General features: G+C 53.2%; 1 protein-coding gene and 2 long non-coding RNA genes across 4 annotated transcripts in view; all 3 read left to right on the forward strand.

Annotated features, from left to right (window-relative positions):
* The window catches only part of LMX1A (LIM homeobox transcription factor 1 alpha), a 29,404-nt gene extending 27,454 nt beyond the window's left edge, over positions 1-1,950 (forward strand). The window contains 1 exon segment of the mRNA XM_040565784.1: positions 69-1,950. Within this exon segment, the coding sequence (XP_040421718.1) occupies positions 69-229 (161 nt within the window). The 3' untranslated portion in view covers positions 230-1,950.
* A 4-nt stretch (positions 1,951-1,954) lies between these two features.
* Positions 1,955-12,537, forward strand: LOC121074101. Of its 2 annotated transcripts, none has more exons than XR_005822128.1 (4): positions 1,955-2,013; positions 9,293-9,503; positions 9,861-10,172; positions 10,497-12,537. It is a non-coding gene; the product is annotated as an uncharacterized LOC121074101 (long non-coding RNA). The 2 variants fall into 2 exon arrangements; XR_005822127.1 differs by having other exon boundaries at positions 1,983-2,013; positions 9,290-9,503.
* A 5,632-nt stretch (positions 12,538-18,169) lies between these two features.
* On the forward strand, positions 18,170-20,694 carry LOC121074119. The gene is made up of 2 exons (XR_005822140.1): positions 18,170-18,358; positions 19,885-20,694. It is a non-coding gene; the product is annotated as an uncharacterized LOC121074119 (long non-coding RNA).
* The last annotated feature ends 1,987 nt before the right edge of the window (positions 20,695-22,681 follow it).

Consider the following 22,681-nt stretch of genomic DNA (forward strand, 5'->3'; position numbering starts at 1 on the left):
TACAGTGCTCTAGGATCTGCAGCAGCACACAGCATCCCTCCAACACTGCTCCTTTCCTGCTTCCCCAGGTGCTGAGCCCCTCTTCCACGACATGGACAGCGACGATACCTCACTGAGCAACCTGGGCGACTGCTTCCTCGCCACGGCGGACGCGGGGCCGCTGCAGGCACGGGTGGGGAACCCCATCGACCACCTCTACTCCATGCAGAGCTCCTACTTCACCTCCTGAGCGCAGCAGAGCCCCGCGACGGGAGGCCGGCACGCGGCATTTTGTAGCTCGGGATGCCCAGGGACCCAGCGAGTTTTGGGTTGCGTAGTTTCACGTTTCTCTTAGGAAATCCTAGGGTTAGGGGCAGGAGTGGGTTTGGCAGCTGGTGGGTTGGTTTTCAAATTCCCACGCGAATATAGAAAGCTAGAGATGTCCCCCTGTGCAGTGGGACAAGGCTGTGTGTGGTGTTTGTGTGTGTGGGCACGGCGCGTGAGCGGAGCCGTGCGGCTGCACGTGGTGGTGTCCCACACGGGCGCACCCGCCGGGATGTTGTACCCACAAAGTTTATTCCTAAGTCTATCAGAAATTTACTGTACAGCAAAAGTAACTTTATTTCAGTGCGAACCGTATTTAAGGAAATGCTCGATGCACTTAAGTTATGATGAGATAATTTACTTTTTATAAACGTCACGTTTAGGTTGCAAAAGCCCGGTGGCAGGGCAGGAACACCGGCTTGTGTAGGCAGGCAGTAGGTCTGGGTTTCGGGGCCGGTTATTTTTGGTGCTCTCAGGTTGCCCCACTGCTTTTGAACCCCACGGCAGGGACCAGCTCCTCTGCCAGCAGGTCGGTGGGGACAGTGAGGTGGCCATATCCCGTCCTTGCTACTCGCGGTGGCCAGGAGGTCGGTGCTGGAGCCGGGGGACATCCCCAACTCTCTCCCCAACCAGCGACCCGTCCCAAACCCTCAGATACAGGTGCTGGAGAGGTGTGAGGTGCTGTCCTGGCTCCAGGAGCCACCAGCCCACACCACCACCCTTGTCTGAAGGAGGAAGGAGCCCTGCGCCTCCCATCCCACGTGCGGGTCCACCTCTCCAAGTTCTCCTCCAGGCTGAGCTCTCAGCCAACCCTCACCTCACCCCCTCTCGTTTCCATGCGTTGTGTCCTTTTGTGCTGCTGTTCCCAAACGATGTAAGCGACCGCCTGTAAAGACGTGCAAGTGACCGTGAGGCTTGAAACACCGGCACGTGGCCCCCATATGACCTGACACTGAATGTAGCGGGGCCTGGAGGCGGCCGGTCCGGCGGGAGGTGCTGACGCACCGACAGGAATCGCGTAGCAAGGTGAAATTAAAAAAAAAACAAAAACTGAAAAAAAACACCAAACATGCCTTGTCTCTTCTTGTGTGTTCCATCAACTCAGGAGGGAATGGGTTTGGATAATCTCCCAGGTCAGCGAGGTATTGGGTATGGCAAGACCCAACACCCATATGGGAAAGCTTCTGCTCATCAGGTTTTAGATATCAAATCCTCTGGTTTGGCACTAAATTGACCTTGGAGGATCCTTTGTGGCCGATGGACGGAGGGGGTGGCTGTGGAAGGTGACACAAATCTCACTAGTGCCCACTGAATTAACAACTAATTTTTAATCACTGCACAGGCTTTATTTTCTCTTGACAATAACATTTTGATTACAAACCTCAGAGCCATTCTCTGGCCTGTGCTGCCTCTAACATGAGGCTGGAGCACATGACAGGGACAAATATCGAGCATGTAGGAGAAGGCTTTCCATGGAGAACTAAGTGAGCTGTATTGAACTGTGAGGTCGTCTCCAGCAGAGATATCCCAGCTGGGCTGGCTTGCTCATTTGGGATGTAATTAGTGAGTCACCAGGCGAAGGTGTTGCAGAAGGGAGAGCAAAAGCCTATAAAAACAGGACTCACAGGCTGCCTGGGTTTGGGAGGAGGTGAGAAGATATGCCCTAGGAAGCTGCATGGCCTGATTTGAGGTCTTGTGAAGGACGGCAAGGTAGGTGCTTGTGGGCAAGATCCATGTTTCTAAAGCCCTGCTCTTTCTGAGAGGGAATTGGATGTGGGGATGGGGTCCCCTCTCCATCTTCCTGCTCTAGGAAGGTGGTTGGACTTTGCTGGTATGGGTGGGTTGGGAAATTATTGCTTGGGGTTTCTCTGTTGCTTGGTGGTCTTGGGGAAAGTTTGGGTGGTGCTAGTGGGGCAGAGAGTGTCAGGGTGAGGATAGTATTCACTGTGGGATGAAAGTGAGGATGTGCTCTGCTTGGGGAAAAGGATTTGGGGGAGGATGGAGTATGGGTGGTGTGGAGGAGCTGCTGTGGGCTGTGAAGCCAGCATGAGTCTAATTTGTAGGATCCAGGTGTAGCTAATGGCTGGATTAACACCAGCTGGGTTTGCAATAGAAAAAAATGTTTTCATTAATGATCATTAAAATTGCTTTAAAAATTCTCCTCACTTTCATGTTTCCTGAAACAATGTTTTAAGTTTTTCTTAGAAAAAAAAAGATTAAAGATAAAAGGGTTGTCTTCCCCACCCACAGTTATCTCCTATTTGAAAAATATTCACCTCCATCTGCCTTTCCGTCAGCCCACCTATCAATTTATACTTATGAGATTACTTCCCAAAATACTCCCCCCCATAAAACCCATGTCACACAGGCTGGTTGACTACTTCTTTTAAAGTCTTGCAATGATATAATGACAATATAATAACAGTATCTTAAAGTGTGTGCATATACTTTTATAAAATGATTATATAGAGAGTAGATAGGTGTATTTAGGGGGAAGGATTGGTATTGTGGAAGTGGGCAGGATGTCATCTAGCAAAATTAGCAGAGTTCATGGTCTTAAACCTGCCCTTTTCTGTAGTTGGCCTGTGCTTGGCACAGTCCGTGTGGTAATGGTGCAATGCCCACATGAGTCCTCCTCTCATCTGGGTGTGATGTTCTGCTGTGCCTCATTTCAGCATGTGGACTGATCCTGCCAAAGCAAAGCCATCTGAGTATTGTCTCCTTAGGTGAAGGATGGAGATGCTGTGGCAAATGACTTCTTGTGGGTTGTTGGATCCTGGGCTGGATGCCTGTGCTCTGTGCCCGAGCCACCTCTCAGTCCACAGAGCGATTCCCTAGGGTGAATGACAGCTTATTGTCAAACCCAGGGAGAAAAGAGCAAGGTCTGACATAAAAAAAAAAAAAAAAAACAGGCTCTACCTTGCTCTCCAGGGCAAGGGCAATGGCAGGAAGGGGTTGGGAGCCAGCCTTCATATCTCTAGTGGCTCAGTGAACAAAGCCCTCTCTGTTCAGGCACTGCTCAGTGGCCAAGATCAAGCCAGAGATTGCTTTTCAGTTGAGGACACTGATTAGATGATACTGATAGGCAGGAACAAGCTAGCTCTGAGTGATATTATGTTAATTAACTTGCTCTTTGTGAATGGATGGGATGGGATCCTGGGGCAGATGCAGACTGCAAAGAAACTAAAAATGGACTTGGCCAATACTGGCCATGTTTGTACCTGGGTGGTATTTCCAGGTCTTTGTAGGCAACCTGCAGTGTGCAGGCACAGGAGGAAGAAACCTGCCTGGAAGGATATGACCTTGTAGATGAGGTTCTCTAGGAAATCATTCTAGATGCAGGCAGGGTCTTTCCCTGAAAGCAAACCTGGGAGGTGGCAAATGGTGCTTTTCTAGGGGAAAAGGCAAAGCTTTGGTTGCTGTCACCTTTCCAGAGTGAAATCGCTTGCCAGACGACGTCTGATATCTATAGTGATGCTGTTCTGGGCATAAGATGTCACCTGCCATCAGAAAATGCTTGTCTTGTGACACATGATGTGGCTCAAACCACTGAGGATGAGTGTCTCGGCCTTATGGTAGATGTGTGAGCAGGATCCCAGGTGGCACCAGCTGGCCAGGTCTGAGGTTTGCCTTTGCTAAGTTGCTTTCTTCCACTGCTCATATGCATCAGTTCCTTTAAAAAAATCTTGTATGAAATAGTAAAGACTTGCAATGGAAAGGCAGGAAAAGCCCTTCAGGTGTAAAAAGGTGAATCGTGGTTTCTTATCTTGCTGGAGATCAGACCAAATTCCTGTCTCTGTTCCTCCAGTGGCAGGGTGTTGGTCATGGAAAGGTTATCTCGTCAGCTGTACACCTCCTGGATGCTGATGTGGAGGCTGACATGTATAAGTTCAGAGGCTGAGGATGAGTGTATCCAACCAAAAGCCGTGTCAAAACACTCCAAGTGATCAAATACTGACAGCTCTTTTCGTGAAGAACAGCAGCTTCCCAGTGCCCCGGGCCCTCCGAGCTGCTGCGTTGGAGGGAGATCAGGTTTCTCCTGCGGTGACCCCGTGAACAGGGGCTCATTCAGGAGGATGCTTGGAGGTTGGATCACAGTCTGGGGGCAGAGAAAATCCCTGCCAGAGGGCAGGGAGCATAAGGCTGACAGACCCTGTGGCACAGAGATGGGGAGCTGGTGGCAAGCCCCAGTAGGCAGTGCCCTGGTGTCCTTACCTGCTTGGTGGCTTCATGTGGGGGTAAAGAACCAATGACCCTTTATTTACTAGTCTTAATTATGACTTTTGGAAAGCCCGGGCAGGCTCGGTGTTCTGCAGAGTATCTTTGGCATCTCAGATTGATGCTGTGAAAGTGGCTGGCCCCCAACAGCTCCAGCTCTCCTTGTGCTCCGTTCCTCACAGTACAAATGCAATAATATCTGCTCAGGAGGAGAGGGGCTGTGAAGGGAGATATCCTAGGAGCCTCCGGCTTCTCTTTGCTTTCCCAGAGAGCATCTGTGAGGAAACAAGTCTCTGCTCAACACAACTCAATAATACGTGAGCATGGAGGGCCCTGAGGCTGTGCGCAGGAGGAGGATATGGAAAATAGTGAAAAACCACCCGTTTGCTGAGTGAGGCAGGGACTGTATGGAAAATATAGCATGAGGTCATGGAAGTAAAGATGTAGCGTAATGCCTGTGCCTTGGGTGGCTGGTTATGTTGTCCTGACAACCTCGTGCTGGTGTCCCAGCGTTGGAGGGCTTGGCTCTGTGGTTGGGAACATGGAGGTATTTGGGAGGTAACTGGAGAGCCCCCAAGGAGCATGGGAAGAGGAGACCAGTGAAACTCCTTCCAAAAGGATTAGCTGGAGCCTGCCAGAAGCTGTAACAGCCTGCTGACTGCTGGTGGTCTCCTCCCGGAGTAGGCGGAGGGGTGAGGAAGGAGCGGTGACATCCCAGGGCGCTGCCAGCAGGAGAGCTGCTGCAGACAGGGCCAGCAGCACCCCACGGTGCTGGGGGATGGGGCACAGACCTCCTGTGAGGGGAGCTGGAGAAGCCCTGGGCGTGGTGGTTAAAGGCAAAGGCAATCAGTAAATGCAGCCCCAAGTCCTTTCCTGAGGCTGCCTCCTTGCTGGAGCAGCAGGGGTGATGTGGGGTGGTGTCCCCACTGTAGGGCATGTCCCCTCACCCTGGATGTGCTGCAAGATCGGCCTCAGTGGAGGTCTGGTCTCCATCTGAGAGGCTGTTTTAATCCAAAGCTCAGGTATGAGAAATGGGCCTGATTCTGTATGCCATGGCTGCAGAATGGCTTTTCCACTCCCAGCTGGGTTACCCAGGGTGAGATGGGGAGGGGGCACAGAATCCAGAGAAATTTATCAGTGAGCCTGGCAAGGGGTTGGACCCATGAAGCCCAAAGGTGGGTGCTGTCCTCAGAGGCATTGTGGGGTGGTGGGACCCACAATCCCCATGGTGCCCCAGAAATGGCTGTAAAAACTGGGCTGTCTTGCCTCTTCCCTGGGCTTTCCAGTTCCCATCAATTAGAGACTAATCACTTGCTCCAGAAAGCTTTAAAGTGCAAGTGAGCTTATTTGAGATGATGAAATTGCCTCTTAATTGATTATTCCTGCAGTTTAACAGCTGTTTCCCTGACTTGCTTATTTTTCCCTCTCCTTGAACAAAAACCTGCTATTGGTAGGAGCAGCTCACCTCCAGCCAGGAGCAGACAAGGAGCTGACAAATGCCTGTGGCTGTGCTGGGAAAAGGCTCCCCGAGGAAATACCGATAAGCGGCAGGGATGCTGCACTTCTGAGCATCCCTGTGATGGCCCAAAGCAGCTGTGCTGGGGAGGAAGGAGCCTGAATCCACCCTGCAGCCCCAGGCCACCTGAGCTTATAGGTGCTGCCTGACCGCGTGCATGGGCCAGCCCCCGCTGATAGCATCGGGGTGAGTACAGTAGGTGCTTTGTGGCTGGGGGGGATCTGGTTACCTGGGAACAGCTCTGGGCCCGGGGAAGATGATGACAGTGTGCTAGGGGGAAGGAGGGCTTGGAAAAATAAATGACATGCCACTTCGTGAGCTCCCCTGGGATTGTTTGGGGTGCTTCAGTCACTGGGCTCCCTCCACGCAGTGGATGACCTGTTTTTCATCCATACCTCTTGCCTGAATCCATGCTGCTGTGGGGGCTTGTGCTCACCACAGCCCCCCTGGGACATGCACTCCTAGCTGCTATTGCAGGTCCCACTCTGCATCCTGGCAAGGTTGGTGGTAGCTTTCTTCCCCAGCAAGTTTCCTGCTTTTCTGTTCTTCTTAGAAAGAAATTCTTCATTATAAGGTGGTGAGGCATTGAACAGGCTGCCCAGAGGGGAGCTGTGGCTGCCCCATCCCTGGCAGTGCCCAGGGCCAGGCTGGATGGGGCTGGGGGCAGCCTGGGCTGGTGGGAGGTGTCCCTGTCCATGGCAGGGGCTGGGACTGGGTGGGCTTTGAGGTCTCTTCCAACCCAAACCATGCTGTGATTTTGCTCAAAACTTGTGGCCTGGCCTTCCACTTCCTTGCCCAAATAGTTCTTGTAGCTGTCAACTGATTTCTGCAAGTTTCGGTAAAGTAAAAACCCAGGTTTCTGTAGGTCCTGCACAAAGGGGTGGTGAAGAGCTCTATTAATGTCCTCTGCTTCTCTTCTCTTTGGGAGGCCTCAGTGAGAGCACAGCCCTTGCGGGCGTGGGGAATTAACTGGAGAACGCTGGTACCAGTGTCACACTTGGGATGCACTGGGAGATTCAGCTCCCCAGCTGGGCTGTTTGCTGTGCCACTGTGTCCTGCTGGCCAGCAGGATTCTCTGCCTGAGGAACCCGTGAATTTTGGACAGCTGAGCTGAGACCCACGAGTCTGTTGTTGGCTCCTTCCTTCCCTCTGTCAGGAGACCTGGCCACAATGGGGCAGGGATGTGCAAGCTTCTTTCTCTGCAGGTATCTTAAGCCACCCTAATAGCTGATTCTGTTGGGGCTTTCTGTTCCATGGGATGTGTTGGTGATGGAGCTCAGCTAAAAGGCAAAAGGCTCGGGAAGTCCGTGGGAAACAGAACAGTAAAATGTAGGGATGGTGATGAAACTTTGCCATCTGCTCCAGGGCAAACTGACTGCGGGGAGCACTCAGGCAGTGCCAACATGAACTTGCTCCTGTGATGTGTATGCAGCACTGCTGGTGCAGGGACCCGTTGGAGGTGGCACCTCAGCTGCTGGTCCCTAACATGTCCTGATGTGCACCTGAATTCATCCCTTTATTTCAGAGGTGGACAGGAACTGTGTGCTGCTGGTAACAGCTTGGCCATCCAAGGAGAGGCTGTCAAAGATGTTTTTCCTGGGACAACACAACCTGGTGTCCTGTCTGTGTGCCATAGTCCCAACCCAGGGCTCAGTGATACCCAGCTGATAACCCCCCCTCCTTTAAACCACAGGCCTGCACCACGGACCCAGGCAGATTTCCCTCGTGGGGTGAGCGGATCCAGTTTCATTGCTAATGGGTTTCCCAGGATTTGCAGATGTGAATTGCTCGCATTCCTGACTCCAAGGTGAGCGCAGGTGCATCGGACAGTCCCTGCGAGTCCTCCCCACCTCCCAGGTGAGCGCACAGAGCTGCTATTGTGTGGCGAGGAGCATCGCCGCCTCCGTGCCCCTGGAGTGCTTGGGGTGCTGCTGCCTGGGTGGTGTGGTCACCTTCTCAAGGTCTCTGCTCCTTCTCCTGCAGGGAAGCAGCAGCTTTTGCAAGTGAGAGTCAAACCCTGACCTGCCCCTCGGGCTCTTGGTCAGGGGTCCAAGGAAAAGCAGACATGGCTTCAAACCTCCCTCCTCAAACTCACTCTGCTCAGACTGCAGGACTATTTAACACACTTCAGCTTCTTATAAAGTTTCTGTCAAGAAGGATTAGCAGTGGGCTGACAGATTGCTATTACAGCCCCAGTGAACTTTTAATACCTGCCAGTAAATTCTGCCAGTCCCTTAAATCCTCTCGCAGGCGCTCGGTTTGGGGAGCAAAGGCGGCTGCTTGCAGTGCCGGTATGGAGGGTGCCTCTGCCTCTCTCCAAGCTGTCAGTGTAAGAAAAGACCTCCGGGGATTCTGATATTGTCCTCCACAGGGTCTCAAAAGAGCCTATGTGTAGGTGAATTCACCTCTCTGTAGGTGAATTTTGTCCCCTTTCCCCATGAGATGAGGCACTGATGATGGAGCTGGAGGTCCCCAGGGTGCAGGAGGAACATGAACCTCCAAGGGAGGCATCTGGGTTTGGGCAGTGGTTGGGGTGGTTGGAGGCACCCTTGGGGCTGCTGTCCATGTGGTCTGATGGTTAGTATTAGAGCATCGCTTAGAGGTGAGACCTGACATCTGTTATCCCTCAGGCAGGTTTGGGGTGCTCGAGGGATGCTGTGGTCCAAGCACCCTGAGTAAGGGTCAGGGCTGGTGTATCCATGTGTAATTTTTCTTTCTTATACTGAATCTTTTAGTTGAGTTTTGATGCACTTTCCCCTATTACTGCCATTAAAACCAATATCAGTTTTGTGAGGAGGAAATCCTGGTGTCCTGAATTCCTCTACGCCCTGGCAGTGGTGGGGCTGATGTGGGTAACCACATGGTGCTGCAGCTTAAGCTGCTTCTCTCCAGGATCTCTGCACCCCTGTGGGTACAAGCACACATCCTACTCCTCTTTGATCCCACATTTGAGCTTGTTTTTTTAGGTTCTAAATCCTGGAAGCATAACACGTGCAGGAAGATATTTACTACATGGGATAGTTTCCAGTTGACCCAGATGTGGAAAGTTTGAAACAGCATTTGCCAGTCTCCATTAAAAAAAAAAAAGGCAGATGTCACCCATTACTTAGTGGAGGGTTTGTGAATTTTTGCATACTTAGAACAAAAAAAAAAATTGCTTTTGGCCAGAGTCTTTCTCCCATAGATCCTCTGAGTATCTTCTCCTCTTTGGGTTTCTCAAGGTTTTGCTTAATGGGACACACATTCTCCCAGCAGGTAACTTGCATACAGTCTTATTAGTCTTTTGAAATGCCACCTTTCTGCTGCACAGCCTTGGACAAATTTGTGTAGCTTGGCAGAGACACCATCATTCAACAACAGGCTGCAGCCCAGCAAGATGTCGTGTCTGGTGTGGCCAAGGCATGGTTGATATTTTGGCCTCCCGCCTGTAGGATGTGCCTCCAGGCACCCAGCAAGAGCTGCAGAGGTGTGTGCTGTCACCCTCTTGCTTTGGATTAGTATGCCAAGGTGGTGTTTGATGTGGTTCAATGGTAGGGTTGAAGTTGCCCTAGAAACCCTAGACAAAAGTGGACCTGTGTGGCTGGCAGGAGTCAGGCCACACAGGTCCCTGGTGGAAAGTGTTTGGTGATGCTGGTTCAGGGGAGCCCTGTGTAGTGCTTGAGGAGGCAAATTTGGTCCCACACCAGTCCCAGTCTTCTGCTGCTTTTAGAGAGCTTGAGCAGGAGAGTGGGACACTTTGGTTTCCCATCACTTGTCCCAACCCTGCTTGAGCTGGGTTAACTTGGGGGCTGCTCTTCAAGCTTTTTATTTTTTTATTGTGCAGCAAAATGCTTTTTTGGGAAAGCCATGCTATCATCCCCCCAAACAGCAAACTCCAAACCCGAAAGAGAAAGGGCCCTTTGAAGTGAGCTGCCCAAACGCGACGTGTGACATCAGAAGATGGCAGATAGCTGGCAGAACAAGGCTTCCTTTCAGCCTGGCCCGGCCCCGGCTGTGCACGATTTACACCCCACCTCCCCATGCTGGAGATGAAAGATGCCCCAGGCAGCCTGCCTGACCCCGTTGCTTCTGCTATCTCCACTTGATTGCACAGTGTTTTTGCTCCAAACAATCCTTCACTGTCTGGGCCGCACAGGTGAATCTCCCAGCTTGGCTGGTGAGCGGGGATGCCGCGCATAGCAGGGCTGTTTTGTCGTGGTCCGCTTGCCTGCTTATACGGGTGTTTCTTAGTGCAGGCATTGTTCAGTGGCAGGGCATGGAGAGGCATGGGGAGAAAGGGAGGAGCGTGACCGGTGGCCCAGGGGCAGGGAGAGGGTAGAGCACAAGGAGCATCCCTGAGGACCTCGTGGGGTGGTGAGCAGGAGGGTGAAGCACAGCAGCTTGTGTTGGATGCCATGGGCTTCACTCCAAGAAGGGATCTGAGGTAGATCTGACATTTTTTTTCTCTATTTGTTGCTAGGTTCAACCTGCCTTTCTGTCGAAAGCAAGCTGGTCTCCCACCTTGGGTCCTTGCATTAAAAGGTATGGTGGAAGGAGGACATTTGCCTGCATGTCTATGCTGAAAGGAAAATCTTTGAGAAGCTGTTCAGTCTTGAGACAATGGATTTTGTAGAAGATGAGTTGTGGTAAAATAGCTGCAAATTAAACACACATCCAACAAGCCTGGAGGACAGTGAGTCTGAGGAACCAAGCAGATGGGCTCAAGAAAGCTCTGAGTGTTCAAGTGGCATCAGGGATGTGCCCACACAAATGTCTCAGTAGGTTCTTCCTGAGCTAATGCAATCCCAGAGGCATGTCCTAGATTCGTGTGAGAGGGGCATGTGTCAAAACCCTGAAGGGTATTCGGCAGCTCCCATAAGATCTGAGCACCCTTTTGACCTCTACTGAAAAGATCAGAGCCAAGTTTTCCCTTGCGTTCAGAGACTTGTAAAGGCTGAATGCCCTAAAATCAATGTTACTAGTGGGAACATGGAAATTAATTGTGTCAATCTATCACTCATCTTCCCCTATTACATTCAGTGATTGGAACTTGGCCTCCAGTGCATGAACAAAGTGTCTTCTGTGACAGGTAACCGCTGTGCGGGAGGTGGCTGCATGACTGAGTGGTGGAGAGGGCAGGACAAAATAAAAGTTTGGGTTCAACATCTTGTTTGATTTTTTTTTTTTTTTCCCCCCTTGATCTAATGTTTTCCTTGCTTGGGGCTATTAAGGTCAATGTGATGTTAAAATAGGACAGATAGAATAAAGGGGTAAAACAGCAGGAGGTTAACAGAGGAGAGGAGAAGTATAGGGATGAGGTTTGGATTATTTTTGTGAATTGTCTTAGAGTAGTGCCAAGTAATTACACCAAGATGATTGGTAACCTGCAAATAGACCATGGGGCCAAGGGAAATGCCTTGCAGGATGCTGTATAGGCATTATTCAGGTACCTCCTAAAAACTGCTTAGGGCCAGGCTGTTTGAAGTTGTGGATGACACCAGTGCTTTGGGCACTCTTGCATCTCTAGTATTGCCCCATCCACATATCACCTCTAGGCCTTAGGGAGCCAAGTGGTGCTGGTGGTGACCTCTTCTTCCTCATCTTCATACACAGCCAGCTTGGGAGCTGGGTGAGGTGGTGTCTCAGTCATGGCTGTGAACCAGCTGGGGCTCCTGATGGCAGGAGAGCAGATGTAACTGAGCTCCTTCAAGGGACCAAGCTGGGCAGCAGTACTGAGCTCAGATTTGGGCTGTAGTGATTCCACCTGGCTGTGGTTTGAAGCTCAAATCATGTCAAGCTGAACGCTACTCTAAAACTGTGCAGAAATTTGAGCTTTGCCACAGAGCTGTGCTGTTTTGCCCAGGGGAGAAGCTGCTTCCCACCCAAGGTCACTGCTAAACCTTGTGCCACAAAGAAAAACCATAAAGTTGTCACTGCAGCTGAGCTTTCTGGAGGCTGCTGTGTTAATAGCAAACCTTGGGGCTTTGCTGCTTCACTGATGTCAGTGTACAACAAAATCCATTTCCCAGGCACGGACCTTGGAAGAGCCCTCTGTGTGACCAAGGCAGCAATGCTCCCCCTGTGCTGCTGTTTGGGAGCTTTCCCACAGCCTTTTTTATGCTCCCTTCCTCCTTGTAGTAGGAAAAATGAGTCAGGGAATGAAGTTGAGGGATTAACCACAGAACGAGGCTCTCCTGCCCTCTGCTCACCCCCTGGGCTGGGGGGCTCAAGGAGCTCATGGTGCTAGGCATTTCCAGCCTACCCATGTGCTGTCACTTTGAGGATGGGACCACAGCTGTCCCCTCACGTGGGGTCTCTGTCTTGACGGTCGCTGCCCATCCGTCCCATTCCTCCCTCTCCTTCATTAAGGCGCCGATCTCTTCCTGATAACGAGGGGTTTCTGTTGGACAAAACCTGCCAATTAGTCATTCTGGCTGGGTATAACGTGGCACTTGAACAGCTGAGGGGGCGGGCAGTCCTGCCCCTTCTCGCGGTGTTGCCAAGCTTGCCATTAACACAATGTGACAACTAATCTCTCTATAGGCATCTGACCGAGCAGTTTTAATTAATAGCTCTGTACGCCTGCACACACACCCGCACCCCCTCTGCTGAGCGCAGGTACCGCATGCCTTCAAATCTCCTTCCCTCCCATCACAGAACTGCACTGACAAAAGGTGCAAAAATGCCCCGTTCTGCCCAAATTTGTGGAAATTCTGACTGCTTGGCACAGCGTGGGACCGGCCCTGGTGTCGGCATCCCCCAGGGATGGTGACCCTGGAGGGAAGAAGGAGCAGAAAGCACCCCTGCTGGGGCTGCTCCTGGCGGCTGTGGTCTGCTGGAGATGATAACGAAGCAATGAACCTGGGAGCCCCTGCACTTCTGTGTTGTCCTGATGGACAACCCCTCTGGCTGGGAATATTCACCTAGCCTGGAGAAATTGTTCATGATGGGAAGGTGCAGGGGCTCCTGCTTTTTCTTCTTCTTATGGAGAGACATCTCTCCCCTCGGGGAGGCAGGAGGCGTGCAGGACACTGGGGTGGTATCTTGGGCCTGCTTTCCTGGAGATGGGTCTGGGGATTAGTGGGTGAGAGCCCAGCCTCCTGCTGCTGCCTGTCCAGCCCTGCATCCCTCTGGCTTGGTCCTTGCTGGTGCTTCCTGGCCTGGCTCAAGTTCCTCTTCAGCCCCCCTCGTGTGCCTTTTGGGGGCTGCTGTCCTCAGAGGATGTCTCTGCCTTGCTCTGGCAATAAGCACCCTGCATGTGGCAGAGTTGGGACTACCCGAAAGCACCCTCAGCCCCCAAAACAACTTGTAGGAAAACGCTCCGGCCTCCCAAATCTGGGTCCAAATGGGATGTCCCCAAATCCTAGGGCATGACCTGGCCACCCTGTGCTGGCCGAAGCTGCCCGGGTGCTTTGAGCACCCTGTTTCCAGCTCCCCCTCCACCCGTGGTACCCCTCTCCATCCCCCGGCGGTGCCCAGGGTGCGGCAGCACTAAGGGGGAGCAGTGCAGAAGCTGGCACCCCCCGGCACCCCCTGCACCCCCCCAGCACGGCGGCGGCAGGCGGACACGAGCCCTGCCCCATCTGCCTGCACGGCAGCACGGCGGGAAGCTAATGAGAAGCAAGGTGAGAGGCAGGAGACCGCGCTGACAACTCGCTGGCTCCGCAAGCTGCTGGTGCACGCAGGCAGCAGAAGGACGGCATCTGCCCCCCCCCCTCCCCTTGCCCCCCTCTCTCTCTCCCGGCATCTCCAGCCTCATAATGAGGTTATTACTGGTTATTACTGGCCCGCTGCTTGACGGCCGGCACCAGCATCCCTCGCCTCGTCCTCACCCCAATTCCCACTTGTGGCTCCATGAAGGGTCCCCCTGCCCTTGCTCGCGGTTTTGGCACAGGGCTTTGTGGGCGGGGGGGGCTGGCTTTGACCTTGCTTGCGGAGGAGATGCTGCCACTCTGCCTGTCCACCCCCTTCGTTATCTCATGAACACTCCTGGCCCACTCTGGCGGTGGGAGAGGTCTCAGAGATAATTAAGTTCCTACAAGTTTTGTGGGAACGGACAGGTGATGGGGAGAGGCGCGAGCAGGGCTTCTGCAGCGGGCAGGGCCCATACTGGGGAGCTGATCCTCGCTCACGAAGCTCAGAGGAAGACATTCTGCAGGCAGGGCTGGCTCTGAAAGCTGGGCGATGGTGTTTGAGCTGCAGGCTTTCCTGCCCCAGGTCTGCCTGGGGAAGAAGGGGACTTCTTAAGGACGCAAGCCTGCTCGGTGCCAGAGGGCAGCACAGCACAGCGTGCACCAGCCACCTCGTGGAAGCAGGGTCTAAAAGTCTCCCAAGGCTTTTCTTTGTCCCACCCCATCCAACAGCAACTGCAAACTGCCTTGCTGAGCCGATCAGCCCCGGCACACTGTTAGCATTTACATTAATCACTCATGCAGCAAACAGTGAGTTGTCAAACTCCTCCGACACTCAAAGACTTGCAAACCATGCTGTGGGGTTGCTGCTGCTGGCCCTGCTGCCCACATAGGGTGGGAGCACTCTGCTCCCCTTGTCTTGGCACTGGGCACCCTCAGGGGGTACCCATGGGTGGCACCGTGTGGTGGCTGCCCCATCACCGCATGGGGGGGGCTCAGTCCCACAGCTGGAGCATTGCAGCAGCATTTGGGTGCTCCTATCCTGTGAAATGCTGACCGTGTTAGCACGGCACCGTGCTGCTCGTGCTCAGCCAGGCCCCATGTTTTGTCCCTTCCAAAATTAACACTGACTTTATGCTTAGACGAAGGAAGAAATGATGCTGCCACTAACCCAGAGCTGGCAGGCAAGCACAGTTTCCTTCTCCACCCATGGAAGGGGACATGGGTGTGATGCAAAAGCCCAGAGGTGGCTGTGCAAAAGCTGGTGGCTTTGCTTTTCCACGCAGCCATGCAGTGACAAGGGGTGCCGGGCAGGGACCGGGCAGCGTTTCACCTCCTGGAGCAGCTGGCGCGGATGTCGCAGCCGATCACGTCGGGGAAGGAGGTGAGCAGGAAAGCGGTGACACCTCGCCTACGGCGCCCTGCTGTCGGGGGGCAGATGTGGAGGCCGACACATGTTCACCGTGCTGCTAATTAATCATGTCCGTGCCGGCGCCCCGCTCTGTGCGAAGGTGCAGGGGTCCCGGTGGTCATCCCCGCTCTGTCCTTTTGGCTGCACCAGCCCCCTCCAGGATCCAATGCAGATGAAAGGAGTTTAAAGAGGGAGGAAAGGGGACCTCCTCCCCACCCCAGAGAGCTGCAACTTCTAATCAATACTTAGCAAGGCCTTTTTTTGCAGGAAAAAAAAAAAATATATATATATTGAGAAATGTGATTTTGGCTGTGTGTGTTCCTGTTCTACTCTGGAATGGCCGGCAGAAGGCAAGCATCTCTGCTCAAATTCGGCTCACCGAAGAGGCGAAGTAAAGCACCTTTATCCAGCCTTCCCGGCAGCCAAAGGAAGGGAATCCCAGCGGGAATGCCGCACATTTGCCCAAAGGATTGGGGATGGGGCAGCAGCAAGGTCGGGGATCGGGTCCCTGCTCGGCAGCGCGGGCTGCAGCCTCCTCTGGTGGCCGAGCCCAGGGCCGGATCTTGTTTATTTTATTTATTTATTTATTTATTATTTATTTATTTTTCTTTCTCTTTTTATCTTTCCTTTTTTTAAATTTTCTTCCTTCCTTCCTTCCTTCCTTCCTTCCTTCCTTCCTTTCTTTCTTTCCTTCTTTTTTTTCCCTTCCTTCCTTCCTTCCTTCCTTCCTTCCTTCCTTCCTTCCTTCCTTCTTTCCTTCTTTCCTTCTTTCCTTCTTTTTCTTCTTTTTTTTTTTTTTTTTTTTTTTTTTTTTTTTTTTTTTTTTTTTTTTTTATTTTTTTTTTTTTTTTTCCTTTCTTTCTTTTTTTAGTCTTTTTTTTCTTTCTTTTTTTTTTTCTTTACTTTTACTTTTCTTTTTTTTTTCTTTTAAGTGATGGGACTGCTTTTATAGGGCAGCTCAGTCCTGGCTTGTCCCCCCTTGCTGCCCAGCTCTCAGGGCCTGTTCTTGCTTACCATGGGGGTCGCATCCTCCATGACACCAAACAGAGATGCTCCAAGCAGCAGCATCCACCCCACCTCACCGTCAGGGAAGGAGACCTTGATGCTCTCTGCTTCCCAGCCCAGTTCTTCCCTGTGATGGATTTTGCATGGATTGCCTCCAGATTGGGCAAGCCTGGTTTCAGCCTCCTGTGTATAATCCTTTCCCTGCATTGCACAAGTCCTCCTGCGTGTTTTCAATAAGAAAGGAAAGGCCCAGAAACTTCTGCAGCTGGAGGTAAGGCACACAGTGCAGCAGAGGCTTGTAGTGGCATTAAAAACCCTCGAATTTAAAGCTTCCATCTTCGCAGGAGCTTCCCATTAGAAAAATGAAGCTGTTCAAAGCTTGGGGGTCTTAAAAAACACCGCATAGGAAAACACGGACACCTGAGGGTGGAGGAACCCCTGCTAAGCTCAGTGTTTGACTCCTGTTCCTCTCTCAAGCAGGGAAAAGCTTGATGCAGACAGTCTGGAGGGGCAGCACAGGTTTTGGGGTGCTCTCACAGAGAGGCAGCTTCTCTTCCCCTCTCCTTCCCCCATCAGCTCTCCCCTGGTGGCCCCAGTGCCACCAGCCTGGGGCTCAGCCCAGCTGCGCTGTCCCCAAACCCGGAGCTCCCCCTGCATCTCCCCAGGTCAGGAGCACAAACCAAAGGCACTGCCTTTAAACTTCCCCGGTTTCTCCCTTTTTGAACATCGAGAGCTTATTCCTGCAGCAGGGGTGGTTTTATTTATTTTTTTCCCCTTTGCAGAAATTCCCTGGGGGATCTCCAGAGAAATGGAAACATGCGCAAGGCGCCGCGGGACAGAGGGCTGGGCTGCGAGCAGCTCTCATCTGGCGTGGTCTTTGCTTCCTGCCCTTCGGGAGAAAAGTCACAGCACAAGTGACAAAGGCTCATAAATTCTGCCTAGCGATTCAGCCCTTTCTGGAAAATAAAAAAAAAAATCTGGTTGATTGCTGGAGTGGGACTGAGAGTTGGGTGTGACGTGGGGTAAGGAAAGTTTCTGCAAATGTCTGTGCCTTAATTAATATTAATGCTTCCCCGGCTTTTTATCTCTGCTTTAAATAAAAGGGATCCAGCCGTGGCAGAGTTCCCACCACATTAAGAAACTCATGAAAGCGGCGTGATGGATGCGTTCGAAGATGGCTCTCATTAGCATCTAATCCTTCCCATCAGCCCCACTTGTCCCTGACACTTTGAGCTTGTTAACCGTTTTTTTCAGCACTTTTCAGGGAGCGCTGAAACTGGGGCAAAATTGCACTGGTTTGGGTTTCAGATGAATTCCCCATGAAATACCATTTTCCCCCCTTTATAGCCATGTTGCAATGAGCAGCTGTCAGACCTCGATGGACCTCTGAGCCCCGCCAGACCTCGAGGGACCGACCCACCCATGCCATGTGGAAATGGCCCTGGGATGCTCCTTGTGGGCTTGCAAAACCTTCTGGCTGCTCAGGAAACCCTGCCAAGAGGATGCCCGAGCTGCTGGGGCTGCCAAGCATGGCTCTTTCTGGATCTTGAGGTCTATAATGACATGGAGCTTCTGCACCCAGGGGGATGAGCAGGTCCTGGCACTGCTGGAGGAGAAAGGCCACCCAAAATCAGGGCAGTTGCTGCGCTTAGAGAGTGGTTAAGCACTGGAGGCAGTGGGGGTGTCCCCACCCCTGGAGACGCTCAAGAGATGTGTGGACGTGGCACTGGGGTACAAGGGTTAGTGGTGGGACTTGGCTAATGGTTGGGTTTGGTGACCCTGAGGGTCTTTTCCGAGCCAGATGGCTGTGGGATTTTATAACACGTCTCCCCTTGCACTGAGAGCGATGGTTCAAGTGTGTCTCGCAGCCAAAAAAAATTGCAAGGAGGCTTCAAATTAGGTGGATGCAAAGCCAGGTGGAGTAAATAAATAAATGAGGTCCTTCATGCGCAAGCCATGCAGCCGAGGGCAGCCGCTTCTGTCTGCTTTCCACTAGAGGTAGCTGGAGCCACGCACAACCCACCGCCAGCCTGGGGATTTCCACATCCCAGCCCAAGATCTGCATCAATATAAGCCATTAGCCTGCCACAGCCAAAAGCAGGAGGTTGCTCGATGCAGCCCCCTCTCACAGGCTCCATCCTTGTGGTCCGGCCCTGCCCGAGCTTGGGTGGCAAAGCCTGTGTCTGGGGGTATCTTACAAGCAGCAGAAAAAAAAACGAATATTCCTCTCTGCTGCTGGAGTTCATCACACGGCTTCTCAGCCCCAGGGAAAGATGTCTGCAATGCTGGAGGAGAGTAAACTGCTTTTAGCTGCTTGTTCTTGCAGAGGAGGAATGGGGTGGGAGTTTAGTGCTTTGAGGGGGTGCTTGGTGGAAATGCTTTTTTTTTTTTTTTTTTTGGAGTGGAAGGAGTATATTGTGCCGGGCAGCTACTGCCAGGGAGTCACAATAACCTTGCAAAGCGAGGAGGGAAATAAGGTCGGGAGGAGCGGGGATTATCTGCCTTCCCTGCTCCCAAAGGGATTTTAGCCCTGACTTTTAATAATAGCGAGGAAAGAGGCACACTTCTTGCTTACCCAGAGGGAAAAGCCCTCGGAGCACAAAGAATGAGCCAGAAAAAGCTCTTTTTATCTCACCTCACCATCCCCACGGAGGCGGCCATGCAGCACCCACCCCATGCCTGCCCCATCCCCTCTGCCATGGGTCAGGGTCCCACCTTGTTTCCCCGTCCTGGCCATGCCTTGCTGCTGGTGGCTGTGGGGCTGGCACTGATGGTGAAGGTCTCTAGCTGCCATGACCTCCTTGCTCAGGTCTTGTGGCCATCACCAGTCCCGTTGGCCTGGCCACCTTGGTGCTCCCTTGGTCCATCAGGTGGGATGAGACCCATGAATGGAGTGAAACAAACCTTTCTGCAGGCACCTTCTTGTGGCACCTTCTTGTGTTCCATTCCTCAGCGGGGCTAAGCCCTAAACCAACACTGGAAGATGCTCTCAAGATGGAGTCGTTGCCTTCTACTGCCATCCTCCATGGGGTTTGCTGGGGTTTGAGGGCAGTGGAGCTCTCTGCAGGGTGCCAGGGAGCTTTGACGGATGAGGACTGTTAATATTGAACATATAATTACGCTGGCCGAGGCCGAGAGTCCTTCTGCGGTGGTGCGCAAGGAGGGCATCAATATTAAGGTGAGTTACTAAATGTATCTACCCTAAAGGTGAACTGAAAGGCATTGCAGAGGCCCCCCCCCCCCCCCCCGTCCTGGAGCAGGGTCTCTGATGAGCTGCGGTGCCCCCGTGCTCTCGAGGGGCCTCTTGGGCTTGGGGTGAGACCGAGCCCTCCCAAATCAGGGGGCAACCTGCCAGGAAAGCCACACATGGGCTTAAAATGTTTATTTTCAAGAACTGCATGGGTTAATTAATAGGAAGCAATATTAATGGAGTTGGGGCTTTTAGGGTCGAAGTGTTTCTGGGGCTGGTTTCCAACAGAAGCTGCTCTCACTGCGTGCCCCAGCTCCGGGTGTTGGGGCTGGAAAAAGGCTTTGGGTACTGGGGCTGGGTGGTGCTGGGGGCATCGGGCTATCTCCTGACCTGCTGGGTTGGTGGTTTTTTTTATTTTATTTTTTTATTGATGGAGAAAAGGAAATAATTTCCCTCCATCAAAAATGAATGAAAACTTGAAAAATCTCGACCAGGTTTATTTATTAACCCCATCTATTAAAATAGCCACATATCTATTCAGCTGGGGGGGGGGGGCGGGCTGCACTTTATCTTGCCTTTTCCATGAGTCACAGAACATGTGTTTGTTTGTTTGTTTTTTCTTTTTTTCAAGGAAATGATATTGCTGAGTTTCTCACAAGGGGAAAAGTGCTGAAGGATGTCAAGGTTCCCCGTGGGGCAGCACCGCTTTCCCCCTGCTGACACCATCCTGTGCCTCTGCAGGTGCCGTGGCACCCGATGCCAGCCCGATGGCCCCGTGGCAGCGGTCTGAGACACCGGATCTCCTCCCAGCCAAAACAGCGGCTTTCCCAGCCCTGAACTGGGAGCCACCCGCTGCCAGTGAGTGGCAATTTGGTTAAAGGAGGCAGAAAAGCTTCTCTGGCCACCAGCTGGGACTGATTCCCAAACCTCTCCACCAGCAGCAAGCTGTTTCCAGCAGCTGTGCTCAATGCTGCTGCTGGTCCCTTACCTGCCTGTCTGCACAGGTTTAGGCATTTGTGCCTGAATTTGCGTGTTTTGGCTTGAGAGAGCTTGCCACACACACGCACGACCTCCTGGACCTTTCTTGTTTGGCAGCCTGTGAAAAAATCCATGCTAAGCCAGTCCAGCGCAAGCGCTGATTTATTTGTGCTGGAAGGGGACATGCTTCTCTGTCCTAACACCAGATGCCCAAAATATGTTAAATCAACCCCCAGAATAGAAACCCCCTCTGATTTTTTTCCCCCTCTCTTTGTCCCTTTGGCAGGATAAGGCTGGAGGCTGCAGGGAGGGCTGCTGAGAGCTGCCTTTTGGGGGAGCTGGGTGGCTCTGTGGGATGTTCTGCCCAGTGCCTGCGTCCCCGTGCCCCGCAGCATCAGGGCAGGGGCGCCTTTGTGTGGGATACCAGCAGATTTAGGACATAATAAACTGTATTTAAAAGTTACCCACAGTGCTGTTGGCTGGGCTTGATGTTATTCATGGCTTTTGCTATGTACGGCGGGCACCAGTTTTACATGGGCCCCCGAGAAGCAGCAGGGTGCTGGTGCCTCCCTCCACGGCATGGGGCAAGTTTTGACTTTGTGCTGCTTCTTCTTGGTGTGGATCACACCAGGTACAGCCTCAGCTACATCCTGAGGAGGCCATTTCCCCATGGCAGCCCCACAGCCCCCACACCGCATCCAAGAAAAAGCTTTATTTATACCCATTTAGCCGCCTGCCTTTTACATAATTGCAATCATTAACCTTCTCGCTTAATGAAGAACATGGCTGGGGGCTGCCGGACCCCTCCCGGGCTGCGTGGCAGATTCCTGCCCATTGCAATGCCTCGGTTGGCCGAGACGTCCTCCGGATTTGGCCATGGGCAGCAGGGGCCCCAAACCTCCCGGTGCTGGCGGCAGCGGGATTTTGGCTCCCCGTGCCCAGGGGGCTGGCGGGGCTGGCGCTGGCATCTCATCTCGGCAGCGAAGTCATCCGCGCTGACCACGGGGAGGGTTTTTTGCCCGCCAGGTCCCACTTTGCTCCCCTATATTTAGCCCGTTATGAATATGGAATAGCGTTGAAAATGATTCGGGCAGACATCCCTCTGTCCGGCCGAATAACATCAGCGGCGCTCGTGGGGAAGGCAGCGCTCGCCCTGACAGGGGCCCCCGCCTACCCCCCGCGCCAGGGCAGAGCATGGCCAGCAGAAATCCACGCTGGTGGCCTCGCAGACCTCATCCTGGCTGTTTGGGGTGCTGCAGGAGGACCCCGTAGGATGCCCGCCCCGCACCCCCTGCCCCAGGTCTCAGCTGGCCGTGGCTCACCCGAGGGAAGGGGCACAGCGGGGACGCCGAGCGGTGCCCAGCTGCGCGCCCACCACCAGGGGCAAGGCAGCCTTCTCCCTGCTCCTGCCACCTCCCCGGTGCCCCCCGGCCACCCGCTGCATCCCGTGGAGACGAAGAGCTCAAGATCTGGTGTTAAACCCCTGCTTCCCCTCCCGGGAAGTGTCCCAGAAGCGTTTGGGCATCCTCCTGCCCCACATCCCCAGGCATTGTCACATCCTCATGTCCCCTGTTGTCAATGGGGTTGGGGCAGCCTGTGGGGTGAGGAAGGGATGCTGTCCCCATGCATGGCCTCGGGGCAGGCGAGGTCCCCAGAGGAGCGTGGTGGCACCGGGGCCATCGTGATGGCGTGGTGTCCCCATGCTCCTGGCAGAGACAGAGCCGGGTGACAAGGGCCATCAGCTCCCAGCCCGCTCGTTGTCACACAGCGGACAGCGGTGGCACTTGGGGTGGCCTCGCCATGCTGTTCAGGTGCTCTTTTGGGGCACACACCCCCCTCTTCACCCACTGCCTCCCGCCCTTTGCATCACCCTGTCCCAAAAGCCAGGTAGGACAGGGAGGCAGATCTTCCCCGCCCCCAAAAGACCCCCCCCCCCCCCCCCGGCCCTCCAGCCCCGTTTTGCTCTCGGGGTGGGGGGGGGGGAGGTTGAGGCTTACGGTTGCTTTTGGGCATCGTGGAAAAGAGGGAAAACAGCTTTATTCAAGCCGTTAATGAAATGTCATTTGTGATTCCCTTCCATGGGCATCACGTGGAGGGCTGGGCAGGGGGGGGGGGTGAGGGCAGAGCTGCAGCCCCCTCGGTTGCACTGGCTCAGGCAGGGGCTGCTGTTGGTTGCATTTGTTCCTTTTTTTTTTGGAAGAGGGGGAAATGTTTAAAAGCATCACCATGCGCTCACCCCTTCCCCAGTGGGGGTCCCGCAGAGCCTCGCTGCCCCCCTGCGCAAAAAGCAGCCCCGCACCCCATTTCCTCCCCCCCCCTTCCCAATTTCTGCACGAGCCTCCGCGGCCGTTAGCAGGTTTCACTAATCTTTCTGTCAGTGGGGTACTTTATGGCAATTGGAAACTAATTAACGTTCATCTCGGCGGCTAATCGCATAAAAAACCCACTGC

This window comes from Cygnus olor, chromosome 8 (genome assembly GCF_009769625.2).
Source record: "Cygnus olor isolate bCygOlo1 chromosome 8, bCygOlo1.pri.v2, whole genome shotgun sequence".
NCBI lineage: Eukaryota > Metazoa > Chordata > Aves > Anseriformes > Anatidae > Cygnus > Cygnus olor.